Source organism: Corvus hawaiiensis, chromosome 30 (genome assembly GCF_020740725.1).
Source record: "Corvus hawaiiensis isolate bCorHaw1 chromosome 30, bCorHaw1.pri.cur, whole genome shotgun sequence".
In the NCBI taxonomy this organism is placed as follows: domain Eukaryota; kingdom Metazoa; phylum Chordata; class Aves; order Passeriformes; family Corvidae; genus Corvus; species Corvus hawaiiensis.
In genome coordinates, this window is record NC_063242.1 from 6,263,574 (window position 1) to 6,287,855 (window position 24,282).

General features: G+C 36.7%; 2 protein-coding genes across 7 annotated transcripts in view; one reads left to right on the top strand and one right to left on the bottom strand.

Annotated features, from left to right (window-relative positions):
• Positions 1-15,445, top strand: part of LOC125318484 (myelin basic protein) — an 84,037-nt gene extending 68,592 nt beyond the window's left edge. Inside the window, exons 4-8 of one of the 2 annotated variants that reach the window (XM_048289258.1) lie at positions 8,830-8,937; positions 9,407-9,442; positions 10,016-10,048; positions 11,016-11,138; positions 13,643-15,445. In XM_048289258.1, coding sequence (XP_048145215.1) covers positions 8,830-8,937; positions 9,407-9,442; positions 10,016-10,048; positions 11,016-11,138; positions 13,643-13,699 — 357 coding nt within the window. In that variant the 3' untranslated portion in view covers positions 13,700-15,445. The remainder of the gene's footprint in view (positions 1-8,829; positions 8,938-9,406; positions 9,443-10,015; positions 10,049-11,015; positions 11,139-13,642) is intronic. The other variant, XM_048289259.1, reaches the window with a different exon arrangement.
• A 1,706-nt stretch (positions 15,446-17,151) lies between these two features.
• Positions 17,152-24,282, bottom strand: part of ZNF236 (zinc finger protein 236) — a 77,669-nt gene continuing 70,538 nt past the window's right edge. For 4 of the 5 annotated variants that reach the window (XM_048289372.1, XM_048289371.1, XM_048289370.1 and 1 more), the window contains 3 exons: positions 22,302-22,431; positions 19,313-19,489; positions 17,152-18,873 (listed from right to left, as the gene is read on the bottom strand). In XM_048289372.1, coding sequence (XP_048145329.1) covers positions 18,746-18,873; positions 19,313-19,489; positions 22,302-22,431 — 435 coding nt within the window. In that variant the 3' untranslated portion in view covers positions 17,152-18,745. Of the gene's footprint in view, positions 18,874-19,312; positions 19,490-22,301; positions 22,432-23,375; positions 23,461-24,282 lie in introns of those variants that run through there. The other variant, XM_048289374.1, reaches the window with a different exon arrangement.

Here is a 24,282-nt window from a genome sequence, read left to right on the forward strand (position 1 = left end):
CTTTGCACCTCCTAGATTCTAGCCTGTATTCAACTTCAGTATGTACTGACTGCTGTTTTGTTTCTTTGATGCAGTTGTTCATGCTTTTGTAATCCTTTTGTTTATGATTTTTTTTTTTTTTCTACTAAAGTTTGGATTGTGAAGCAAGAACTTTTCTGTCCTGGTTTAACATTTTGCATTAACGTACTAAACTTTAAACTACATTTGTGACACAGATGAAACAAACCAAAATATGTGACAGTAAACAGTAGGTGAGGCAAGGCTGAGTGGAAGGTTCTATCAATTTCTCTTTTACATTTTGCTTCAGTTTTGTATGCAATCTTGTAACATGCTCCTGTTGCCTGTATGAAGCCTTGCTCCTGTATTTCCTTCCCAATTTCTATATGCTTGGGTGCAAGAAATACAGAAGGTAGAGATGGGGCTTCCCTGTCCTACAGATAGATACAAGGCAGGAGCATCACTGGGCTGAAGTTCTTCTCAATTTGAGCAGAATCAGGGTTTGGGATCAGCATTTCAGAATCAGCCGTTCCAAACCCACTCTTGAGCTAAGCAGTTGCTAGAGTGGGGATCCACAAAAATGGTTGCAATAGCCATGCAGAGGCAAAAAGTTTAAGAACCACAGTTTTAAATAATGCCATGGAGGGATAAATTAATCAGAATCTTTTTTTCTTTTTTTTGCACTTGAACTCTATTTGCATTTCCTGTGGAAGCTTTAATGTATACTACAGCACCATGAAGAATTTGAAAAGTAGTTAAATCAGTGCTAGTCTGACTAGTATATGATGTGATTTAAGTAAATACTTACTGTGATTTTAATTTCCAAGTCTTAGCTTTCAGGGAGTGGTATTGCTTGTGATACACTGTTTTGTAAAACCTGCTGTGCAAGCAGTACGCTTGTAAAAAAAAATTATAGAATTTATGGTGGTTGTAACAATAATTTTGTTTTAATCTTTGGCTTTTTATGTGCTTTATGTATTCATTAAACTGTTTACATCACAAAAACCAGTGTACTAATGATTTAATTTGTTTTAAATGCTTTAATCCATTAACAGCAGTTGCAACAAACTACTACTCATATGTGATGGGTTCACTAAGAGGCTGCGTGTCCTTCTGCAAAATTCAGCTAGAACAGTGCATGGGATGCAGGGGAACAGAGGTTGCCTTCTGGAAGGAAAGGAGAGGCTTTGAATAACCAAAGCTCCTGAATCTGATGTTCTCAATTAATGATAATGGGAACTGAATCTGGCCTCTCCTTTGTAGCACTAGTAAGGAATGATGAATACCCAAAAACGAATCAGTGTATCAGAACTGCCGGTCTGAAGCTCATTGAGGTTGTGCAGTGGTAGAACCTCAGAGTACTTTGTATCTGCCTGGTTTTAAAAATACCACCTGTACAAAACAAAGTATCAAATGGTGAGTACACACAGCATGTGAGAAGTGAAAGGCTTAGGAGCCAACATTACATGGGATTGATTGTGACATGTTCATTTAACACAGGTATGACCATATACATGTTATTTGTGCCTAATAATTAACACTTTATTTAATGCACTGGAACTTGCATTTTCATGGAAGTTACTGCTTGAAGCAATTATTACAAGCTACTAGAGGAATGTGGGAATTGGACTAGGTTTAATGCTCTGTGCTACTTAGAAGTGCAAGCACTAAATGCTGGTGAAGTATTAGTGGTGCTTTGTGCTCACCTGACAGCAGCTGCATGCAAGGATTGTTCAGAAATGGGACAAAGTATTCAGGGCTCACTGATTTGTATTTCAGGTTAAGAGGAGATCATGACTGGGCAGAATGCCAATGTGCTTCTCTGCTTTAACTGTCTTTTATATGGTTGTTTTTGCCTCTTAAATTCCGAAGTGTATTAGTAACATGTTCAGGCTAAAATACAAATTAATCAACTGAAGCATTTGAAGGATCTCTGTTTCTAATCACTCCACAACAAAAGGTTTCCCCCTTTCATTAAACTTCAAACATGATCTTTCAGTTCAGTCTCTACTTGATTATTTCTGGAGTCTTCTAGTCACTAGTATGATATAAAAATAATAGTAGTATGTTTAAGTGGGAGCTGCAGAAGAGCTCCAAGGATTCTTTTGAGCACTTGGTGAAATTCAAGGCTTGCTGGTGCCCTTTGGCTGGGCCTGAGCCAGATGGCACAGCTTCTGGTGGGGCAGTGATGGCAGCTTTGGGGTCTTTTAGTGGGAACTGGCCTCTTCTGTTCTCAGCCAGTCTTCTCTTGTTCACCTGCATGGCACCACAGCCCAGCTGAGAGTAAGGTCTGGATTTAATTTTAATACCATATACCAGAGGGGCCAGCAGGGACCCCAGAACTTACAGATGGTCAAATAGGTCTATGAAAAATTTAGCACGAGGATTTTCTCTGCCTGAAAACAATCTGTTTATTCTCTGCAGATTAATCAGTTTGGTAAGTAAGAAATTGCTTTATATTAAAATCTGCTATATTGGTTTTTCTATCACATTCCTTGCAAATGAAGAATTGCATTATCCTTAGCACTTTCTGTCCTAGAATGCCAAAATAAATAACTGTTCTTCAGCTGTTCTCAGATTACACAATGGTAAATTCTGCCAAATAGAAAACTGCAGTAGAAGTTAATACTTTTTTTTTCCCTGACCTTGTTCTTTACCTCTGTCATCACGTACCATTAGTGACAATTGCTGGCTTTCAGCTTCTGTACTGATGCAAAATATGTCACCTTGTTCCTGAAATGGTCTCCAGTTAGTTGTGTTCAGTTACTCATGACACTCTTCAAGTTACTTGGTTTCATTTCTGAGCTGTACAAGAAATCATCCACTGCCATTTTCAGGTGATTTTACTGAATTTTTTACAAAACAATTTTAAAAATGTCTGTAAAACACAGAATTACTTCTGCAGACCCAAGATGAGCCTTAGCTCTCTTTCACCTTTTGCTTATGATGCATCTACTTCTCCATTTCTGATACATCATACAATTAATGTGCCTTGGAAACTGTACAAGCCTCAGGTTTGGAGTGGTCCATTTTCCCCACTTATATTATTGGAAATTTTACCACAGTATTTGTTTCAAAGAAATATGCTGTTAACCATGCCATATCTAATTATTCCATAATAGTAAACTCACCTTGCTATTAGGCTCTCTCCACAAGTTATGCTGATACCAGCAGGAGTGCTTTTAGCAACCTGTACAAGAGTTTAGCTTGTCACTTGCTTGCCTATGCAAGGCAGAAAAGAAATAGAATTGGGCCAATCCCTTCAAAGATGATCAAATATTTTGTGGGTGGGTGGGTGAGTGTGTGCAATCTGAGATTTTCAGAAATCAAGGTTGTAGTAACATTCTTCTGGCCAGCAGCTGTAAAGTGATAGTGTATGCCTGGTATTTATAGCTTTGTTTTCCAAATAATTCCCATCTTGTTTATTGCGTGACCTTCATGACTGAAATACTAGGGAACAGGACTTGTAAAAATTGTATAAATCTCTGCTTTCTTACCAATGGCCATAACCACAACATTAAATTCTTCTGCTGTAGCAGCAGCAAACAGCTGCATCTCCACCAAATACGCAGGCCATGAGTAAACTGCTCATGGTGAATACCAGTGCAGGATGCCTTCCATCTCTTGCCCATGTACAGTTAAATCCTTCAGGCTGTGAAGTTTGCTGGTAGCAGAAGCTACTCAGAGAATACCTACTAGGCAAAATCCTTTTTTTGCTGGAATGATTATTGTCAAACAAAATCCAAAACAAAACCAGCCAAGAAAACCCCCACCCAAACCATGGATTATTTCAACTAAGTTTAATTTACGTCATTGATACAAACTTGATAAAGTAACAGAGAGAACAATACTGAGTATGCATGAGAGACTGTGTTCAAGTAGATGAAGAACTTCTATAATGAAGAATATTTGAATAAAATTATTGATGCTAGGCAGAAAAAGTGCTTCAAAAAGCAAAGTCAAATTGAAGTATCGGGTTTTGCCTCTGAAACCATTTATCAAGTGTCACAACAATGGAATAAACTGGACACAGGGAAAAAACCCAGAGGGTACAATGGCACTGGTCTCTGATTTGAGTCCCATCATAAAACAGAACTATCCTGAAAAACTGCCCCCATTCTTCTTTTTTCCCCAGTAATTCTTTTACCTGCTAATTTGTGAACACTAATCATCAAGGCACTAAGGTGTAAAAGGGTTATGGAGAAATGTGGTTCTGGATTATCAATTGGCACCTCTCTTGATGGGGAGTGTTCTCCGTTGTTTCCTTCTTCTTCCTTGTATTTCTTACTTTTCAGTCATCTCTGCTCTTTACTGCCATTTTTGTTAATCCTGTCGTTCTGCTAAGAATTCTTCCTCTTTTTGTTCATCACCTATTTCTAGACAAAGATTGATCTCAGCACAACACTGAAAGACAGAATCTCCTGTACTATACATCCCTCTTCCTGCCAATTCTCCTCTATACCTTTGAGCAAGTAATTTAATTTCTGTCTTCCACATTAGTAAAAATTAACAGGACCATTACAAGGATGTGTGGCTCATCCATTCTAAAGTGATTAAAAAAGCCTGCTGAATTAGGTAATTAGCTATAATGTCATCACCAGATCAGCCAGTGGGGAAGACGTCAGCATTCCCATTACTTTTGGCAACAGATCAGCAAGTCGTGAACAGCCTGGGACAAACACCACCACCAAGAGCAAACTGCTACCTGGGTTGTATGTGAACGAAGATGGAACCACCACCACCAGTACAACACAGCTCTGGTTTAGCAGTGCATGCTCACAGAAGTTGTATTACTACTAGAATAAGCATGGAAAAATACATCCCCACATGACACATGGGCTGTGTATTCTGTCGCTGCCTGGTGAGAGCCTGGGCAGCAGCACTGGAAGGTTCTGACGAAGCATCAGCCATGCCCAGAACACAAAGCCCCATGGACAAAGCCCCTCCAAATCCCAAGATGATGCAATTTCTGTATTCAAGTGCCTGTCAGATTTTTCGTTAAACTATATAATAGATTTCCATGTTATTAAAAAAAAAACCCAAAACATATCTATTAACTGAAAGGATGCATCTCAACTCCTGTTTGGCATACCTATTTAGAAACCATACTGACTACGTAAGTTTGAACCTGGATAGAAATGTCATTAGAGTTTGGATTCAGAGTCCATTTCAAGGACTAACACAGAATCAGCTGAGTGGCTTAAAAATTGCCTGTTGAACTTGCAGCATTTTCTTCCCACTGAACAGCAAATTGTTCATCACCTAATGCTTAAAGAATAATTTTAGTCTACCAGTGCAGTTGCAAATGTCCTAGTGGGGTGGTTAAGCATTACAGACAACCTGCAAGTTGTGGGACAGTTTGATTTTCTAAGGCAATCTAAATGCAATTTTCATGTCCATGTGAATTTGAAATGTGTTGATTTTGTAGGATATCTTTTAAATTCATGCACAGCAACTCATTAGGTATCTTGTGAAGAAAAGCCATTGGAAACCATGAAACCCATTGAACCCATGAAAAAGCCCATTGTTTCTCATCTTTACCTGGTTTGACTGCATTTGGTATCAGCTATTTCTGTATTTCATATGTATTTGGATTTTGCCAGTAGAAAAACAACATGGCATGTACTTTAGACTTTCATCTCACATCCCCAAGTAGGCAACAAAACCACATAATAATGATACTGAAAGGAACTGTAAAAAGCTGAAAATTCAAGTATTCAAAACATCTTAATACTGTTATTGTCACAAATGTGTATCACAGACTGATCAGGAGTTAGAGCTATTTACATGCATACGATGTATTCAGCTATAAGCAATCCTCTTGTGGAGGATGAGAGCCCTCAGAGACAGATTATAATATGCATTTAAAGTCCCTCCTAATGCGTATGAGTTGCGAGATGTGACATATCCTGTTTACAGCAAGCAAAGTCAGGGATGGATTTCATGGGATATCAAGACTGAAAAAAAGGCCTTTAACTGCTTAACTGCAGTTTTTATACATTTTATACCCAGAGTGAGTTGTTGCACAACACTGAAAAGCATGCAGATATATATACGTGTGTGTGTGTATGCATATATATCTATCTACACACACACACAAACACACACCTGGGTATCTTCAGGTCAACTGGAAATGTAATAACCTTGCACAAAACCCCAGAAGGAGCCCATATTGCTAGAGAAGTGGCAATTTTAATTTTTTTTTAATTAACAGCTCTTTCAAGATATATTAATATGGGTTGTGCCAGTAAATGCAATTAGTCTGGTGTGGAAGTACATGGCTAACACAGGGAATGCAATTCCAAACATAGCTAATGTTGAGACTAAAATACCTGCATGTTTTCTTTGCACTGCATTCACAGTTACTCTTTTTTTTTGTCTTAGTGGCCAACATACCTAAGGTAGGTGACACACAGTGAAACAGTGCAACTTTCCTGTGCATCACCAGAAAGAACCACAAAATGTTTCAAGAAAAATCACTCCCCATTACAGAACAACTGGGGGTATTTTTTTAAGAATTTTTATTTAGATTATTAAACCTTAAAACTATTGATTTCAAAGTGAAGTTGCAAACTGTGTTTTTGTAATCAGTTCTCCCAGTTACTGCTTAAATTTCCAGCACTGGCAAATCCTTTTTATTAGTATTATTTAGCTTTAGGGTTCTTTTTGGCTTTTTTGAATGTGTAGCAGAGTTAGCTCAGATCCTTAACTGAGGTCAAACATTTCATTAATGTTAACTGGGAACAGGAAAAGCTGACTGTTCTCTCCTCTTCAGTTACTGAAGAATTATTGTGTGTTTAAACTTTCTTTAAGGGCACAAACAGAGGCACCTCCATTTTAAACTTCACCAACAATACCCAAGGGCTCTGAATTCAGGCTCATACTTGGCAAGTACATTTCAAAATACATAGTTATAGAAGCCAAGGATGGCTTTTATTGGCCCTACTCTCAAGACTGAAATTCCTGGCAACATTGCTAGAGGTGTGGGGAGAGTTCACTGCAGTTCCTGGGCACAAGAGACCAGTAACACAAAGAAATAAGAAGTATATTACACCCCTTCCTAAAACACAGTTGCTCTTCTCTATTCCTATTAGGTTTTAACAAGAATACTATTTAAAGCCAAGCACTTAAAACATACTTACAGATAAATGGTGATGATCTGAATGCATTAATGAAACACATGATAACTGTTAAACTGAGTTCCTTCAAAAAAGTCCACTCATATCACACCATCTCAGTAGTCCATCGTAGCAGTATAAATCAAATTTCTCTTTTCATTTCAATTCCATTAGAATTTACCTTTTAACACCTACAGATACCAGTTATTGCATAAACATAGGCAGTCTCCGAAAAACACCACTGGATTTTGCTCTCTGCCCCTAGGAGTCCAAAAACTGAAAGAACAAACCAGAGGTGAAAGAGTAATTCCAACAATGAATTGAAGGGAAATGTGAATTACCTGTCACAAATAAAGAATAATATCAAAGATTCTGAAGACCTTTCCATTCAAAGGTGAAGTTTGCTGATGATAATATGAATGGAAAGCACTTTATTTTAAACACCAGGAAACTCACCCAGAACAGTCATTAAAAATTACTTCAGATTTTCTACTGCTTTCTACACATTAAAAGGGGGGACAATCAAAGCCTGTGATGACATTTGGCACTGCAGGCAGAAGAAACTTTGTATTTACAGCACAATAACCTTTTCAATAAGCCAAGTTATTAGCACCTAATAATTGTGCTAATTCAACCTAATAATTGGTCAGAACGCCAAAACCAAGAAACTCAACCCGATCTAGATTCTAAAACCTTATTCCAGTTTCTCTCCATTTCTGTGGCAATCCATAGCCCGTCAGATCTGCAACACCATGGTATTTATCACATTACTTATCCTAAAGACAAGGCAGTCAGCAGGTTTCAAAGGCAAAGCACTGGGTGATTTGAATGTAGATTAAGAAGACAAAAACATGGCCGAAGTGCTCTGAATACTACTGGCTCTCTCTTCCTAATCACGACAGCAGAGGATATTTTGGCATCACTGGAACTAGCGACCAAGTAGAAACTGCTGCAGAAGTTTAGGCAGGACTGACTGCGTGACATTATGGAGATTTCACAGATCCAATAAATTTCAAGTTTTCCTGCTTTTAAAACAGTAAGTGTCCACTTCAGCATGCAAAAAAACAACCATGATAAAAACCAGCTGAACTTCTTTGCATTGATTATTTTTCTTTTCCAACGGAAGTCAGTGTCATAAATCATATATCTGACTTCATTTGGACTATTGCTCAGGAAGCCCTACTGAAAATAGAAAGCTCTACTGGAATAGAAATTGTCAGCCTCACTTGATTGCCTAATTCTTAAAAAAACCCATTGCTCTTGCAGCTCATGAGTGTTACATAGTCTTTGGGAACTAAAAATGATACACGATCTATTCCTGCTTTCCCATGCAGAATGATCCAACATAATTTTAAGTTTTTTCTCCATTTTGGTTTAATTTCTAAAATCACAGCCTAAGATCCTACTTGAGAAAAAATTCCTATTTAAGGAAAATTACAAGGTTTCTGTTGCCTGAACTTTCCAACAAGAGGCTTAATTCCACACTGGGCTGTAATGTTAAAAGCATATGCACCCATATATATGCACACCATATGTGCATATACATACTGCGTATTTGCCATTTCACAGCACTGACAGCAATAGGGGGCAATCTCTGTAGATTTCCAAGGCATTTTTCTCCTCTCTTCACCCCTGGTGAAAATGACTCTCCATGCCATGGCTGATAAGCTGTCCTTCCCAGCTGACTGGGCCACGTGCCTGTTCTGCTTTTCAGGACATACATGCAGCCAGGGTCAGCCACCACGTCGGGTCCATCCCCCAAAGATCTCAGCATGGCCGGCCTGTTGATGACAACCCTGTAGTCCACTTCTTCAAGAACATTGTAAGTCTCCCCTCCTCTTATGCATCAAAATTAAATATTTTCTTTAGAATCCATCAGTAACAAACACTCCCCAATCATTACCCTTCGAGCCCCAAATTGTACTGTGCCCTTGAGCTCATTATGCCATTAAATGCCAAAAATAATTTTTACATAGAAGACAAACAATACTGAAATGCTACCAAAAAAAGCATGTAAACCTCCATTACCATAGTCAAATGCTAACCATGTCAGTTATACAGCTTCATCATATACAGTTTTAGTCCTTGTGTCTTCAACACTGGCAGTATTCAGAAATTATTACTGTTTCAAGATAGACATAAATCCAGTGTCTTCCAGGCAAAGCCTAAGACAGCAGAGAAGCTTCTCAGTGCAATTACCATTTTTAGCTCATGGATAATGTGCAAAAGGCCTGATGATTTCTGACATTTATTTTTGTCTTCATTTGACAACTCCTTGTGTTGGTTTTTAGGTCTCACCCCGTACACCTCCCCCAATGCAAGCAAAGGTAAGCAGTTTCAGGGGCTCAAGGCATTTACGGGCTAATTCACACTAATTTAACTGCGAGCCTGATTCATTGTCTCTAACGGCACTAAGTAAAGACTACAGGTATCATTGGGAACAATTTAAAGTATGAGCCTAAGACATAGAAGCCATGGTTCTCTTCCTCACACAGCTCCTGACTTCATGCATGACTAATTGAAGCCACTTGTAAGGATTTCTATATTCAATTTATGCTGTGATTGCTTTATGTAATGAACTAACAATTAGGTAATGCTTTCAAACAAGCCTCTCCAACCAGGAGCTGTCCTTCCATTTACTCAGCTGGCTTCTGAAATATATAATACTGACAAACCATGGCTAGTGAAGTCAGTTCTAGTAATTACAATAAACAATCTTGCCTTTTTTTGCTTCATGAAATGACTGTACAGATTGTTGTTTTCAACTCCTGCCTGCCTCATTACCTGGCCATTATTTCATAATCTTGGCTGTCTTTTCATCATCTTCTGTGTATGGCAGACCCAGATGCTGTGTTCCATAGTGATCATCATGTCATTGTTTCTATTTCTTGCATGTACAGGGAAGAGGATTATCCCTCACCAGATTTAGCTGGGTAGGTGATGAATGTGCTTTTGGTAACAGCCCTTTTATTTACCAGGCCAAAGCATATCTTGCTCCATTGCCTCAAGCTGCCACAGCAACGTGATAATTTTGTTTTGTCTCAGTTTTGCTATTTTGCTTTTCCTGTCCAATTTCCTCCCTCCTTCCACAGCACTTTAAGATGGTAATTGTGTTGCTTGCTCTTATCCTGCAATTTGACAGCCCTTGCAGCAATTATTTCTTTTGCTTCAGCACGAAGGGAGCAAAATCCACTGCATGGCAAAGCTCTCTTCCCTTAAAGGCTCCTGGAAGACTCATCTGCTGCATTTTTCTCCTCCTGGGATGGACCAAAAATGGGAGGGAGGTCTGGGATGAGATAGGTGCTTACTCCACTTTTCCAACTGCTTTTACACAGTAAAGTCTGCAAAACTAATGCTGTCACTAACCTCAGTATTTTGTCCCACCTTTCCTGTCAGTTAGAAGTGATCTGCCTAAGCAATTCCTAGACAAGTTCTTCCCACAGTTCTCTCACAACTAATTAAATTCTACTTCTCTACCACAGGTTTGATTTTATATGAGATGGCATGTAAATTACTGGCATTTTAAGACAAAATATCAAAGCCTTCAAGCCGTTAAGCATTTCTTTCACTATCAGAACACCACAGATTAGCTGATGTGTTTGACATCTTAGAACTCATGAAATTAAAACATTTTAAGTTTTGTCATACAGGTTAACCTTCTGAGTATTTAATAAATCATTTTTTACAGATTGATGCTTCCCTCAGATTTGAATGTATTCAGATAATTTCCTAACATTTTCCTTCATTCTTGTTTATCACATAAAAGATTGTTTTATTCCAACAACCTCCAAATTCCACATTTAAGTATTACATTTCAGTGATCACAAAAAAAGACTACAACACGCATATGTTAATTTGAATGTGATAATTTGCAATAAACATGAAAATCTTTCTTTGCAGGGTGGTGAAGGACACAAGCCAGGATATGGAAGTGGAAAATTCTATGAGCATAAATCTGCTCACAAGGGACACAAGGGATCCTATCATGAGGGCCAGGGCACTCTTTCAAGAATCTTTAAACTGGTAATGTACAACTGAATTTTAAGTACAAAAGAATTGAACTGGGAAAAAGAGAAGCCAAACCTCTCCAGAACCTGCCTTGTTTGAAACAACCACATTCCCTTAAAGCTTCTGATGGAACTAGATTTGCATGGATAAACCAGAAGGTTATTTTGTGGCTTAGGGACTACTTACATGATAGGAAACAAAGGTAAAAATACACAGTTAGAGGCCATAAGGAAAGAAGGTAAGTCCACAAGGTCTCACAAAGACCTGCACCAGGATCAGTGTTGTTACTGAATGCAAAAATGATCTGGAATACAGAAGACAAAAGAGATGACACAGCTTGTTGCTGCTGAATTATTTAGGATAGTGAAAATGAAACAGAACTGATAAACTGCAGCAGGGTAGTACAGGGAAGTGCTGGACACGTATTTGGATGCAGTAACAACTCCAGAAGTCCCTGTTGCTCCCACCCCAGGTGGGAGAACTCCTACAGTATGTCAGTATTGCAAGTTACGACACTAGAAAGTGAGGCAAATCAGAAAACCGTCATATTAGAAATAAACATTTGGTCAGATTATCTTTAGCCTGGTTCAATTCCCCATTTCAAGGCACAGCACAGCCACAGCAACACAGGCAATAAACAAAAACAGAACAGGAAAAAAAAGGTCAGTGGTGAGGATTTTTCATATTCTATGCCAGGAAACAGACACATGAAAAAGCAGACTGTATCTGCTGGCAGATACTTTAAGGAACACCGTATTTTCCCTCAAAGGCAAAGAAGGCAGTGAATTCACTCATAACAAATCACCCGGTGCACTATTTGCACATGAGGATGCAATAAGCAGTCATCTTAACTTCAAGTCAGAAGGTCTGAGATCCTTAGCAGAGCTGATTATTTCAGATTCTTACTATTCCTCCCTGCAACAGGAGATGTAACAGTGCCTTCATCTGTAGCAAAATCCACATTTTTGTCTCTTACACAGTTTAGGTTACATATCTCCCATTGTACAGTTGTTTTCCAAATATATGCAGCAGTGAGTGACAGCACAAAAACTTCAAGGAAGTAGTAGGAATTCTTATGTTGCAATTTAAGAAAATGAATGATCTCTTCAGAGGCCCAGGTAAAAATCAAACACATTTCAAGTCTTATTTTCACATTATGCACTTGGTAGTTTTTAGTGGGGTTCAGATACATCAACTATTCCATGGCTACGTACTGGTATTATTTGTAAAATTTCATCATTTCAGCATCTGAAAATACTCATTAATGACCTTCCATGAAATTGAACATTCCCTTTTCTGCATAATCATCACACCTATTTTAGCTTAGATTTATATATATCTGAGAGATACATACACCAGTTCTACTTTTTAGATAGCCTTTTGCCAGCCATTATAATTCCTGGAACTTTGATATGAGTTTTATTCAGGCCCATTTGATTTAGCCCCATTGTTTACAGAAATTACTATTTCTTTATATAGTTGTACAGTCTTGTAAAATAAAAAAGTTATCCATTCTTTAAGATATCTTTGAAAGAAAAAAGCCTATTGCCTAATGAATTAGTCTGAATTTTCCTTGAAACAGTTCTATAAAACTAAGGAGGCAGCACTGAAAGATGAGAAGAATATAAGTAAAGAACATTAAGTCTCAAAGTACACACGTGTTTTTTTTTTAACTAAACATTTCAGTCATCACCTGATTAGAGTAACATAACAATTACCACACCATCTCACATTTGTGGTCATAACTGTACTTTTTCAAGATTTTCCTATAGAAGAGTTGCTAAAGCTACGGCAACATGATGTCAAGTTAGCCTAATCTTAAATTCAAAAAAATGAAATGTCAAAATTGCAGCTTGGATCATCTTTGCTATAAAACTGCTTATTTTCTCAAGTGCAGATTTATGAACTGTCACAGTTTTTTCCTCCTAGTTTGACACTTTCTTATTATTTCTAAGAATAGGGCAGGTTTCAGCCCTTTCATCTTCTCTTAGCTTTCCCCTGTATTTGCATCTGAGCTTTCCATACAAGACTCATGTTGATAAAACACTGAGAATTTACTGCAGAATGAAACTATTAACTTTCAGTTCTTTCAGATGTGAGACTATTACACCTCATATGCAAGGTTTGGAGATTTTGTTTGTTTTTCTGAAGCATACACACAGTACAGGGTATATAAAAATGAAATTTTCCATTATGTCCAAGCAAATAAATAGTTTTCATTAGGAAGGCCTGAGTAAGAACATGCACTTAGAAGTAATTAATGAGAGACACCGTCCTGTGTGGAAGATTTAATGAGAGTAAATTAATCCTATGTGAGAATATAGGAAAATCAATCATCTTTTTGAAGTGAAAGTCCCAGTAATATTTAGTGATGTACTAGAGGCAACTGCAGGCCATCTTCATTAGATAGTATTTAAATTCTGTCACACTCACTACAGATTGATGTTTTTCAATGCACAGCCCCATATTAATTAACATATTAATTTCTAATTAATACAACTCTGTTCTTCCTTCCACAGGGAGGCTCTGGGTCCCGACCTGGATCGCGGTCTGGTTCACCCATTGCTAGGCGCTGAAGCTCCAAGATGCCATCCAAGGATCATGTACTCTGCTTCATAATGTAACTGCCTTAAAATTAGTAACAGCTGCCACAATTACCTAGATAGATGCAATCCATTACTTAATGCCAATTAGGTTCTGCATGCAGTAGATTATACAAACTTCTATTGGCAATCCCTGAGCAACAGTTGAATGAAAGGAACACAAAAAGTAGCTTTACTAGATGTTTTCCTTATTTTATGTGAAGTAACAAGATCTCTGACTTTACCCGTTCTTCTTCAGGATGCCCTAACTGTATGCTGGACTCCTTTATTTCTCCCAAGCACCTAATTTAAGCTCAACTCCTCTGGTTTCGTTTTAGTGAACATCAGAATTACAAATAAAGAGCTATAATGTCTTGGATACTGAGCACTGCTGTTAATGAATTTTTGAGATACTGCTGTTAAAAACAAAAAAAAACCCCAACATGTGCAGAAGTTGTAAGGACTGTTTATCCAAATTTTGGTTTTGGTTTTTTTGTTTTGTTTTGTTTTAATCTTCCTTCTCTCACTCACAGAATAATTTATTTTCATAACAGGATTAGGCAGTCATGGAAAGGTTTAACAAACATTGGGAGTTCAAGGTATGTGAAGTGTGGGAGGGGGCAGATGTTGTAGAATCAATACGATGTGGAGCAATAGCAATAAGGAAATTCTTTCCATACTAAAAATTGCTCATTGCATCCAAACCATTAGAATAAAGAGTAGATGAGGGAGAGAAAGAGGATTTCAAATTTGAGTTAGACTAATGTTACAAAATAAGGGATATTCCCAGAGAAACATCTAAGATTGCACAAGTGACCACTGGACGTCACTGGTGCTTCACATAAACTCTGCTGCAACAGCGTTAACTTTGCAGTACAGTAAGTAAATAAGCATATAAACAAAAAAGTCTAATTTCTGAAAGAAAGCCCTTCAGTACTGGAATCTCAGATTGTCCTGCACATCTCACATTAGAATGTCAAACCTTTCTCTCAGTATTGCAGCAGTGTTGTATTTGATTGGCTCATCTTTTGCCTGAGTAACACCTGGATGCCTATTAAGGGCCGTGCACCAAAGCAAACTCTTAGTAAACTACTGTGAACATTTAACTGTTGTATTGTAGTTGCCTTGTAGAAATAAAATTATAGCTCAGTTAGAGTTAGATATTAATTGTTCACAAATTACTAAAATGAATGTGTGGAGACGGTATTTCCAACCACACTTAGGGAAATAAAAGGCTCTTCTGAATTGCACTGTTTTATTACTTAAACTTATCATTTCTTCAAACTGTCATCTAAGTGTCTGTCATGATTAATTATTTTATTTTTTTAGTTTTAGCCTATGCACTGTAGATTACAGTTAGTGCTTCCTAGGTTGAAACTGCACTCCTAATAAGTGCCCAGTGAAAGTTACCTATGAATATGTATGTTAATTACATTTCATATCTAAAACTACTGTAGGTTTAAATCAGTGTCCATTAATATGAAGCAATGGAAGATGAGATACATAGAGAAAATACATAGAGACTAAAGAAAACAAAACTGCCAAAATTATTAAACATACACACACATATTACATCTATTACCTTTGTTGGTTGCTATGTGTATTTTTCTATTGTAGCTTCATTCAGATGTATACTCTGCAACATAATGGTTAATTTAATTTGAACACGTGTTGTTCTTATAGGAACACAGCTTTTAAAAATAGTCATTATTGAAATAAAGTAATCAACTTGAAACGAAACTTGGGCCAGTTTTGTTTTTTACATAGTAAAAGGTCACATATATATATATATATATTTATATTTATGTATATACATATATATTTAGGTCTGTTTGGTTTATTTCCCCCCACACACATACAGAGTTTATGAATAATGTTTTGATACTAGAAAATGACACTTTGGGACCCTGCACACAGGCTTCTAGTGACATTGCATGGCCCAGAAGGCTGACAGCAGGACACAAGAATTATGGAATGCCAGTGTCTATGGAGTGGTAGCTACAGGTTAGAGGGATATTGCAAGGCCTAAAATGTCTATGAACAGGCAATGAAAACCTGCCCCCCTCATGAACAGCTGAGGTGCAAACAGCCCTCAAAAATGTGAAAGAATATTTGAAGAAAAAACCCAGAGAAATATGTCTTTCAAAATACTACACTGTAGAGCAACAGAATTTATCCAAAACTTCTTTCTTGCCTTCATCACTCTTTTTCCCCCTCAGTCATCCTTCCCAGAGGGTGGAAGTGGCTTTTTTGGATTTACTTCCTTTAGAGGAATAGGTACAGTATTTGAAAGCATTGCTTTACCAACACAAAAGAAGATTAAAACTTAGCCTGAAATTTATTCTTTTAGTTACTCACTAGTAGTTTTGATGAAAACCAGCAGTTTAAATGGCCATTTGATCTGTAAGCAAAGGATTTTTCCTGAAACAGGAATGCACAACCAATACTAGGAGTGGGTAATTTAATGTACTGAAGGAATGGACATAAACCGAAAGAAATTGTGAGCAGACACAAGCCAAAAAGCCCAAGGCTAGCACAAGCCTACTACTGCATCAAACCAGGAAGAAGAGAGGCTGTTCTAAGCACTGTCCACTTACCCACTATATTAACATGGCTCTCCAAGTACTCCTCAGAACAAGAGTTCTTCTGCTTCCTTAAATAATGCACCTACTTAAACACTGCTTTCGAAAAGATCAACATATTGGTTACCGTGTCTGTATTTGTACTGAACATCAACACACACACTGCTTTGAAAAGCTCCAACTCAATCTTACCAAGGCTATAAAAACCTCTGTCAGGACACTTGAAGTTCATGGGGGAAGAGGATGCAGGGAAGCAAATCAAATACAATGTTAAAAAGAATTTTTTAAAAAGTCTATTATTGTAACTGACAGGATTTCCGAGTGCTGAAGGAGTAGCAAACTGAATCCAGGAAAAATGTCAGCTGATGCCATAACTCACACTGTTTATTTAACATTTCCAAGACTTGCTACAGATTCACTGCCTCTAACCAAGGCATAACACTTTGAGAAGTGACCCTTTAAAAATGGCATCTTTTTACTCACAAGATCAGCTTTTAGGTTGTGCTTACTGAGTATCACAGGGTTGGAAGGGACCTTAAAGGTCTCGTAGTTCCAAGCCCTTTGTGCATTTATAAAGTATTCCCTGAAATAGCAGGGAAAATATTTCATACATGGTACAAGTAACACAGCACATTTTGCAATATTATTACAGATAAACAGGTGCTATGCCATGAGGCCAGACAACTGCAAAATACAATGTCTTTCTTAAACAGCCAAAACACTCACAGGCTGCCCGGAAGGGAAGGCACTGCTGGAAGGACTTTATTCTTTACATCTAATATTCAGACACGCACTTCTGCAAACAGAGTTTTTCCAATCTCCTAGAATCCAGAATCATATGCTTAAAAAATACACGAAACAGAATTTGGAAAAAAGTAATATTATTTAGCATGTTTTTGAATTAAATATTCCACATAACAAAAGTGTTATTTTCATGTCACCAACTATATTATTTACATACATATGCTGAACAGTTAACAAAAGAATTAAGAGATGCCCTATCAAAACCAACAGCAATTTCTTGCTTCAGCAATCTGAAATAACTAGTTTTTATCATAGACAGAGTATAGACAATATTTACAGAAAAGAGCTTTTTGGATCTGAGAACAATTATCTTTTAGAAAGTAAGTTAAAGTCCAGGTCTGTACTATTGTACAACATATCCACCACTGATCTAGAAGTACTTGTGGCAACCGAACAGATGAACTTCTTGCAACTGGGATTAGTATTTACAAAAATACTGATCAGCCACACAGAGGCTCATAAACTTTAAATATATATATACATATATAAGCACACATATATATATCTATATATATGTAACATATAAATAAAATTCAAAAGAACAAGGCAAAAATAAGAAAACAGCTTCTGTCTTTGGAATGTCTAAAAGACAACTATGATTTTACTCCAGTGTTTCTTTGCTATGAATATACTCAACAAGTGGCACCTTTGAAAGCAATACTCAGCTAGGCAGTTTTGCTGAAACAATGACTTAAACAACAAATAAATGTAAAATATTTCCAACATCCACAAAGAAAGTAATAAGGAATTTACAGATTCAAAAAGATAACTGTTTACAGCACTGGGGAACATTGTATAATATAGGTGACCTAGTGTGCATCTAACTTTCTCACTGCTACCACAAAATTGTACTTGTTTACTTCACAGATTTAGTATATGGCTGTGTTTTCCACAGATAATCGAGATATGTACCTGCTGACCCAGTACAACAAACAACAGCAGAGGCTTTTACTGGAACCATTCGTTGTTTGGATTCTTTTTAAGTAATTATTGCCAAGTCCAAAATCTCAGACTTTTACTGTAAAAACGAACATCTGTCTGCCTCTGTGGTTGGAATGAAAATGAACATGCTCCCTCTCAAGAAAAGCCATGAGCTCGCAGTATTTTTTTTTTTCAACAAATTCTCAAAATGCACTAAAAAAGAAAGCTTTCAAAAGAAATACAGCCTTTTCTTGCGCCTTGTAAGAAAAAAAAAAAAGGCAAAACTCCACTATTTTAACTGCATGCATGCATCAACTGCAACACTTTGTTTCCAATCTCAATTACTTCTTTAAACACATAAAAAAAAAAAAGTTGACCAACACTTTCATGATTTTCCTGTGAAGTTATTATTCATCTCCATTAAAAATGGGAATCATTCTATTCTGATATAAAGTTCCAGTTTATTTTTAAATAGATATACTGGCTGTGAATTCAAAGATGAAACTGTATACATTATTACCTGAGTTCATTGATTCACAGACAACTTAGCAGAGATTAAATGATGTTTTCCCAATATTCTTCTACAAGTTTAAAAAAAAGAATTAATCTTTTAGGTAATTTTTGTAAATAATTAAAAAAACTATAATATATTATTCTATTGTTAGTATCTTCAATGCTTGAAGTTTTAAAGTTCAAGTCCCAGAAACATTTTTAACTTTCAAATTTTAAGGTGTCATCGAAAAACATTGCCTATACTTTGCCATTCATTTGAAGATTCTTGTACCACTTCTTCTAAATTCAGAGCACGACTAATGTCTTCCCCTTCTTGTTCTTGGTGACTCGCAGGCTCTTGTACAGGACCTACCAAGGCACAAGAGAAAAAGGCAAGTGAGTATGATTTGATGTATAGTGTAAGAAAAATGCAAATAAAGCACTTGAGAACAAAGGAAACATGATGGGAACATGGGTATTACACAATTACTTCAGATACTGTAAACGCATTTGACAGTCTTTGAAAAAAGTTTTTTAAAAGTTTAATACAACATACTGTTTTTCTGGAATAATTTTTCAACTCTGTATTTCTGTACACAGAGCTCCACATAAAAAACAAGGAACCATAAACAGCAAAACATCAGTGTTAACCTGATTTTTGGGTTGCATGTGCAACTAACTAGTTCATCAGCTGTGGTCTTTGGCTATTAGTGCTTGATTCCTCAATAACTTAAGGGAAATGCTCTGTGCTCTCCTAACAGAACATATGGATTCCTGCCCTCAGCAGTACTACCGCTATGCCACGTACCAGTGTAACCATGAGCCCGTTTCATATGCAGTTTCATATTGCTTTTCTGTGTAAATCCCATTGCACAGTAATCACATTTATAAGGTCTCTCTCCTGTGTGCCTTTTCATGTGGACTTTAAGAGCACTCTTCTGGTTAAATGCCTTTTCACACAGTGTACACTGAAATGGCCGTTCCCCTTTATAAAGAAGAAAAACATATTAAATTAATTTTTCCCTTCAACATTAAAATACAGTTCAGAATTCAGTAAAAATTAAGACGATCTAGAAATGAAAGAGACATCATTTTCCTTGAGACTTTTTCCAAACAATGCTATAGCTCCATATTGTCAGCAAAAATCTCAAATTAAATGTCAGAATAGTTACATAAGTACTAAATCATTGATACTATCTTTCCTATCCAATTTCTCATCTAAGTAAGTTATTTAACAGACGTACAAAAAAAAAATCACTTCACCAATCTAACTTTTCTGTACTCAAGGAAATCATCGCCTTTTTACACCATTTAGAGTAAGGCAGATAAAGTAATGTACTAGAATTAACAAAGCTGATGCCTTTAAGAAACTAAAAAGTCAAATATGTTAAAAAAAAAAAGTGTCCTGGTAATTCTACATGGGACTCGCGGCCTCCTATGCCAACAGCAACTGCGAGAATACTACTGTTTCTAACTATAAACACAAAAACATATTAACTTAAAAAATATTTTAAAATTTAAAAATACCTACTTTGCAAAATCCGACTTTTGCTTCAACACTCAACACCACAACCTCTGACATGAACACCAGACACATTGCTGTATGTCATTAAGGACTTCTAAAAGCACTTTCTAAGATATACCTTGTAATTAGTCAGCACAGTAAAGCACAAGCAGCAGTAAAAATACTTTTCCAAGTTCTTCCTTGAAGGACCAATACCTCTTATGTCAGTGTTCCCACATGCATGCCAAATCCAACTTCTCAGACAATCAACAGAAGGTCCTTTAAAGCACAGAAATTTTCTTTCTATTTTTGTTAACAACTTTTTCACTAGTTTGAAGAGAAATCTAGATTTCCTCAAATACTTTTGTTTCCATTTTTATAGTTCAGTGAAGGTCAACAGCCTTTCTGGTGTAATGGATTACCACATGGTTTTTGGTAGAACTGGAAGCAACTGCTTCCCTCTAACTTCAACATTTCAGCAAACCACTCCTCACTGATAAATCTTAAATAACAAGATATTTAGAGCTATTCAGAGAAATAATGTATTTTCCTTCTGGCCACTGATTCAGTAGATATTACCCATTAGAAATGGTTAAAAATGTTTAATCAAGACAGAAATGACAAACACTTTGTCACAGACAAGGATGGTACCTCTGTGAAAACTAGTCAGTTTAGATTTAGATTAACCTTTCCTATCATAGTTTATGTAAGTGCATCCATCTAAACACTTCTGTGCAGCGCATTTTCACTGTTTTGGTCTTAAGCAATTTCTAAAAGAACATTATCTTCTGAAAGAATTACTGTCATATGGACTGACCTACTGTTGTCTGTCATTGTTGAAACACAAAAATAAATATGAGTTTAGCAAGGTCTGTTACAGCCTAGCACATGGGCACCGTAGTAAAGAGAAATCCAAAAATATCTAAGGATTTAAGGATTTACTGAGTCAATGACAAGTTATTCCAAAGCAGAAATAATTTTTCCTATGATGATGAAGATTTATGAGAAACAGATTAATAAAAGGACTCTGGTCTGTTCTCAGCCTTCCTGAACTGCTCCATGCCTATTACAGTGAGGCAGCAGCATGAAACTAAGCACGGAAAGTGGCAACTGATTGTCTTTCCTGCTTTCTAGATATAAGGGTTCTTGTGGAACCCTTAAACTAGGAGACAACTTTTTTAAGAGTCTGTGCTATTTAAGTCAGTTTTGCAAAAAGCAAATTATTGACAGATTCTGAAGAATTTTCATCTCCTTGGATTTTAACTCCCACTTCTCTTTTCCTACCCACGGCAGAACCAGAATGTTCCTTCTTAACACAGTAACCACAAAACAGCTTGATGTTGGGGAAAGAGAAAGCTTTGGCTGACTCACTGAAAGAGAGTTATCCTTTTGTGGGAGTCTTCTTATTCTACAGCACATCCAGTCAAATTCATTGGTCCCCTCCAGCTTAGTAGCAACAGAGGTAACTGTCCCCTGTCCTCTTTAAGTTTAGCAGTCATGACAGCTCTTTATTGGTAGCAGTGGTAAGGAAAAGAAAGAACTTGTTTCAGAGAACTGACTCCTGTATTTAGAACTCATGTTGTTACGAAGACTGTTCGTCAGGCACAGAAGGTGGCATGGAGGGCAGCTGGGCTATCATCCTATATACAGCTTTCAACTTACAGCAGGGCAGAAGCTGCAACCTGAAAAGCACTTACATCACAGAAAATAAGTGCTCCCTAGGAGAAGCCAGTATAGATTTCTTACAGATTAACTGTTGAAGAAAATAATTAAGTGGAAAAGAACACAACAAATTGAAGGCACTGGCATTAGAAACAAATGACCTGTACAAGCAGCTCAGTGACAATGAAGCACTGCATACAGCAGTCAATATCAGCTGCCAAGCCCGTCCTGTGTTTAACATCACTGAGCATACCCACTCATTTGCACATTCTTCTATATGCTTGAGGATGACGACATCCAGTGTCTTTACATCACTTCAAACAATGTTTTAAAATATGCTTTTATTAATCTGTTTCAAAGCCTGACAAACTTTTAGATAAAAGCTCATGCATTCACATTATCACTGCAGTACTGCCAGTCCCAAAATACAGATCAACTTAGTGAAGCACACGAGTTTTCAAGTTTGCTGTTCCTCCTTTTAATTTCCAAACACGTAAGAAATTGACTTGATATTTTAAGCTTAAATTGAGATTTAAATGCAATTAGCTGAAAGCATAAGCAAGGATTCCAAACATAACAGTCAGATATTCACAAGAAAACCTTGTAAGATAAAAATAATTTCTGGTGTCACCTGTGTGGATGCGACTGTGTCTCTCCAGCTGACTCGGCTTAGCGAAAGCTTTTTCACAAGTATCACACTTAAACACTCTAGGCTTCTGGGAACTCAGTGAGGGTCCACCCTGATGGGTTTGCATGTGTTCCTAAGCCAGTATAGGGAAAAAAAAAAAATTCAGACCATTTAAAAAGACTTCAGTACTTAACATAAAAATATATTCACACCTTGAAGACAAAAGCAGAGGATTTTAGTCATCAGCAGACAAGCTGGAAGAAAATGGAAGCCTGCATTTGTTTTTTTCTTTTAATTGAGAGATTATTTTTGTGTATCAACTCTCTCTAAGGCTGAACCATTGGTATCTTTACACTTCTGAAAAACTCCATCAATAACTGTATGTCTTTCTTTTTTGGCATACATTAGTCCCTTCACTAATTATCTGAAGCATAATAAAATACAAAAAACCAAACCAGAGTTCTTTAAGTGCTTTGTTAATCTACAAAGAGGTAGTTTGACAACTGTGCATTGTAAGCTAATGTAAGATTTTTCCCCCTCTCCTCTACAGTATCCCATCTCCCTCCTGGTCTATGTAGGTATTTCTCAACACCTGAATTGTAACACACTGTAAAACTGTACAGGCCTCAAAGAGGCAACTATCACAATATACACACACACAGCTGCACGACGTCAAGATGCAAACAGAACCACTTCACAACGGACTCTTAATTGAAAAAAACACCAGAAAATAAAAACACTAAGGTTCTTACAGGTAAAATAGCAGTATGCTTTATCTTTGTGAAGAAGCATCAATAACAGCTGTTTTTAATGTATTGATGCTGGGCCCAGAAGTTTTGCAAACTTAGAAGAGTATCTTATGTTATCTATAAATTTTTTCATTTTATTTATCAATGCCAAGATAAAATTCAAATTACAAAAGAAAATAAATAAAAATATATATAACTACAAAAATCTAATCAAGAACTGTCTGTGAAACAGTACTGTAAATACTTGTCCACTTTCTAAACTGTGTGTGGATATTCTTTCCTAGTCTATTTCATTACAGACTAAACTATTAATTAGTCTTTACTATACCTAAACAATAAGCCTTCTTGATGTCTATGAAGTCCTATTCCTCACTCCACGAACTGAAGCAAACTTTGTCTGCAGTTTGTTTACACTGGAAAATCAGCGAGACAGTTACATGGAAGAATATTATTATTACAGTAATAATAATAATAATATAGTATTATAGGGAAATAATATAAGGTCTTCTTAGAAAAATCAGATATCTATAAACCGCAGCTTAGGTGAAAATAAACAAAATCTTTTGGTTTTATCTTGTTCATTACCCCCTCAAGCATTGAAACGGTGGAAGCACACTATGCCCTACTCCAGAAAAATGATCTGAAACCAGTTGCTTCTTTCTTCCACCACAAAACTCACACAAAAAACCAAACAAAACCAAACCTCCAAATCCAACAGCCCACCACCCCACTTTCCACTTGAAAGCAAAGATATCATCCAGATAGCCCTGTAAAACTTTCTGTCAACTTTCTCTGAAGAAACAGTTTGTGATGCAATTCTGTTCCACTGACCTGTGCATCTCTTATATTTTTCCTGTAAAATAAATATACTTTTGAAAATACTTCATGGAAACGCAACATTCTGAAGTGCAATCATCTCTTTATAATTCAGTATTTTACTGATTGTTCACGTGATGTTTCACAACTTTATTTGTGTAATTCTTTTATTCTTCAGAGAGTAATTATTTTGGGGCACCAAACAAGCATTATCTAATCAGAAAATAAGATCAGGAAACTTTCTTTGAAATGACTCGTGCATTGGTATGTCACTCTTATACCCCACCTCTCCTCAAACATTAATTGTAACCACCTCTGAAAGCGTGGCAATAAAAAGTTTGTTTCATTCCACTGTTTTAATAAGATGATAAGGCCTTTTTCCTTTCATCTTGGAATCATGTCTGTGCCTTATTTACTAT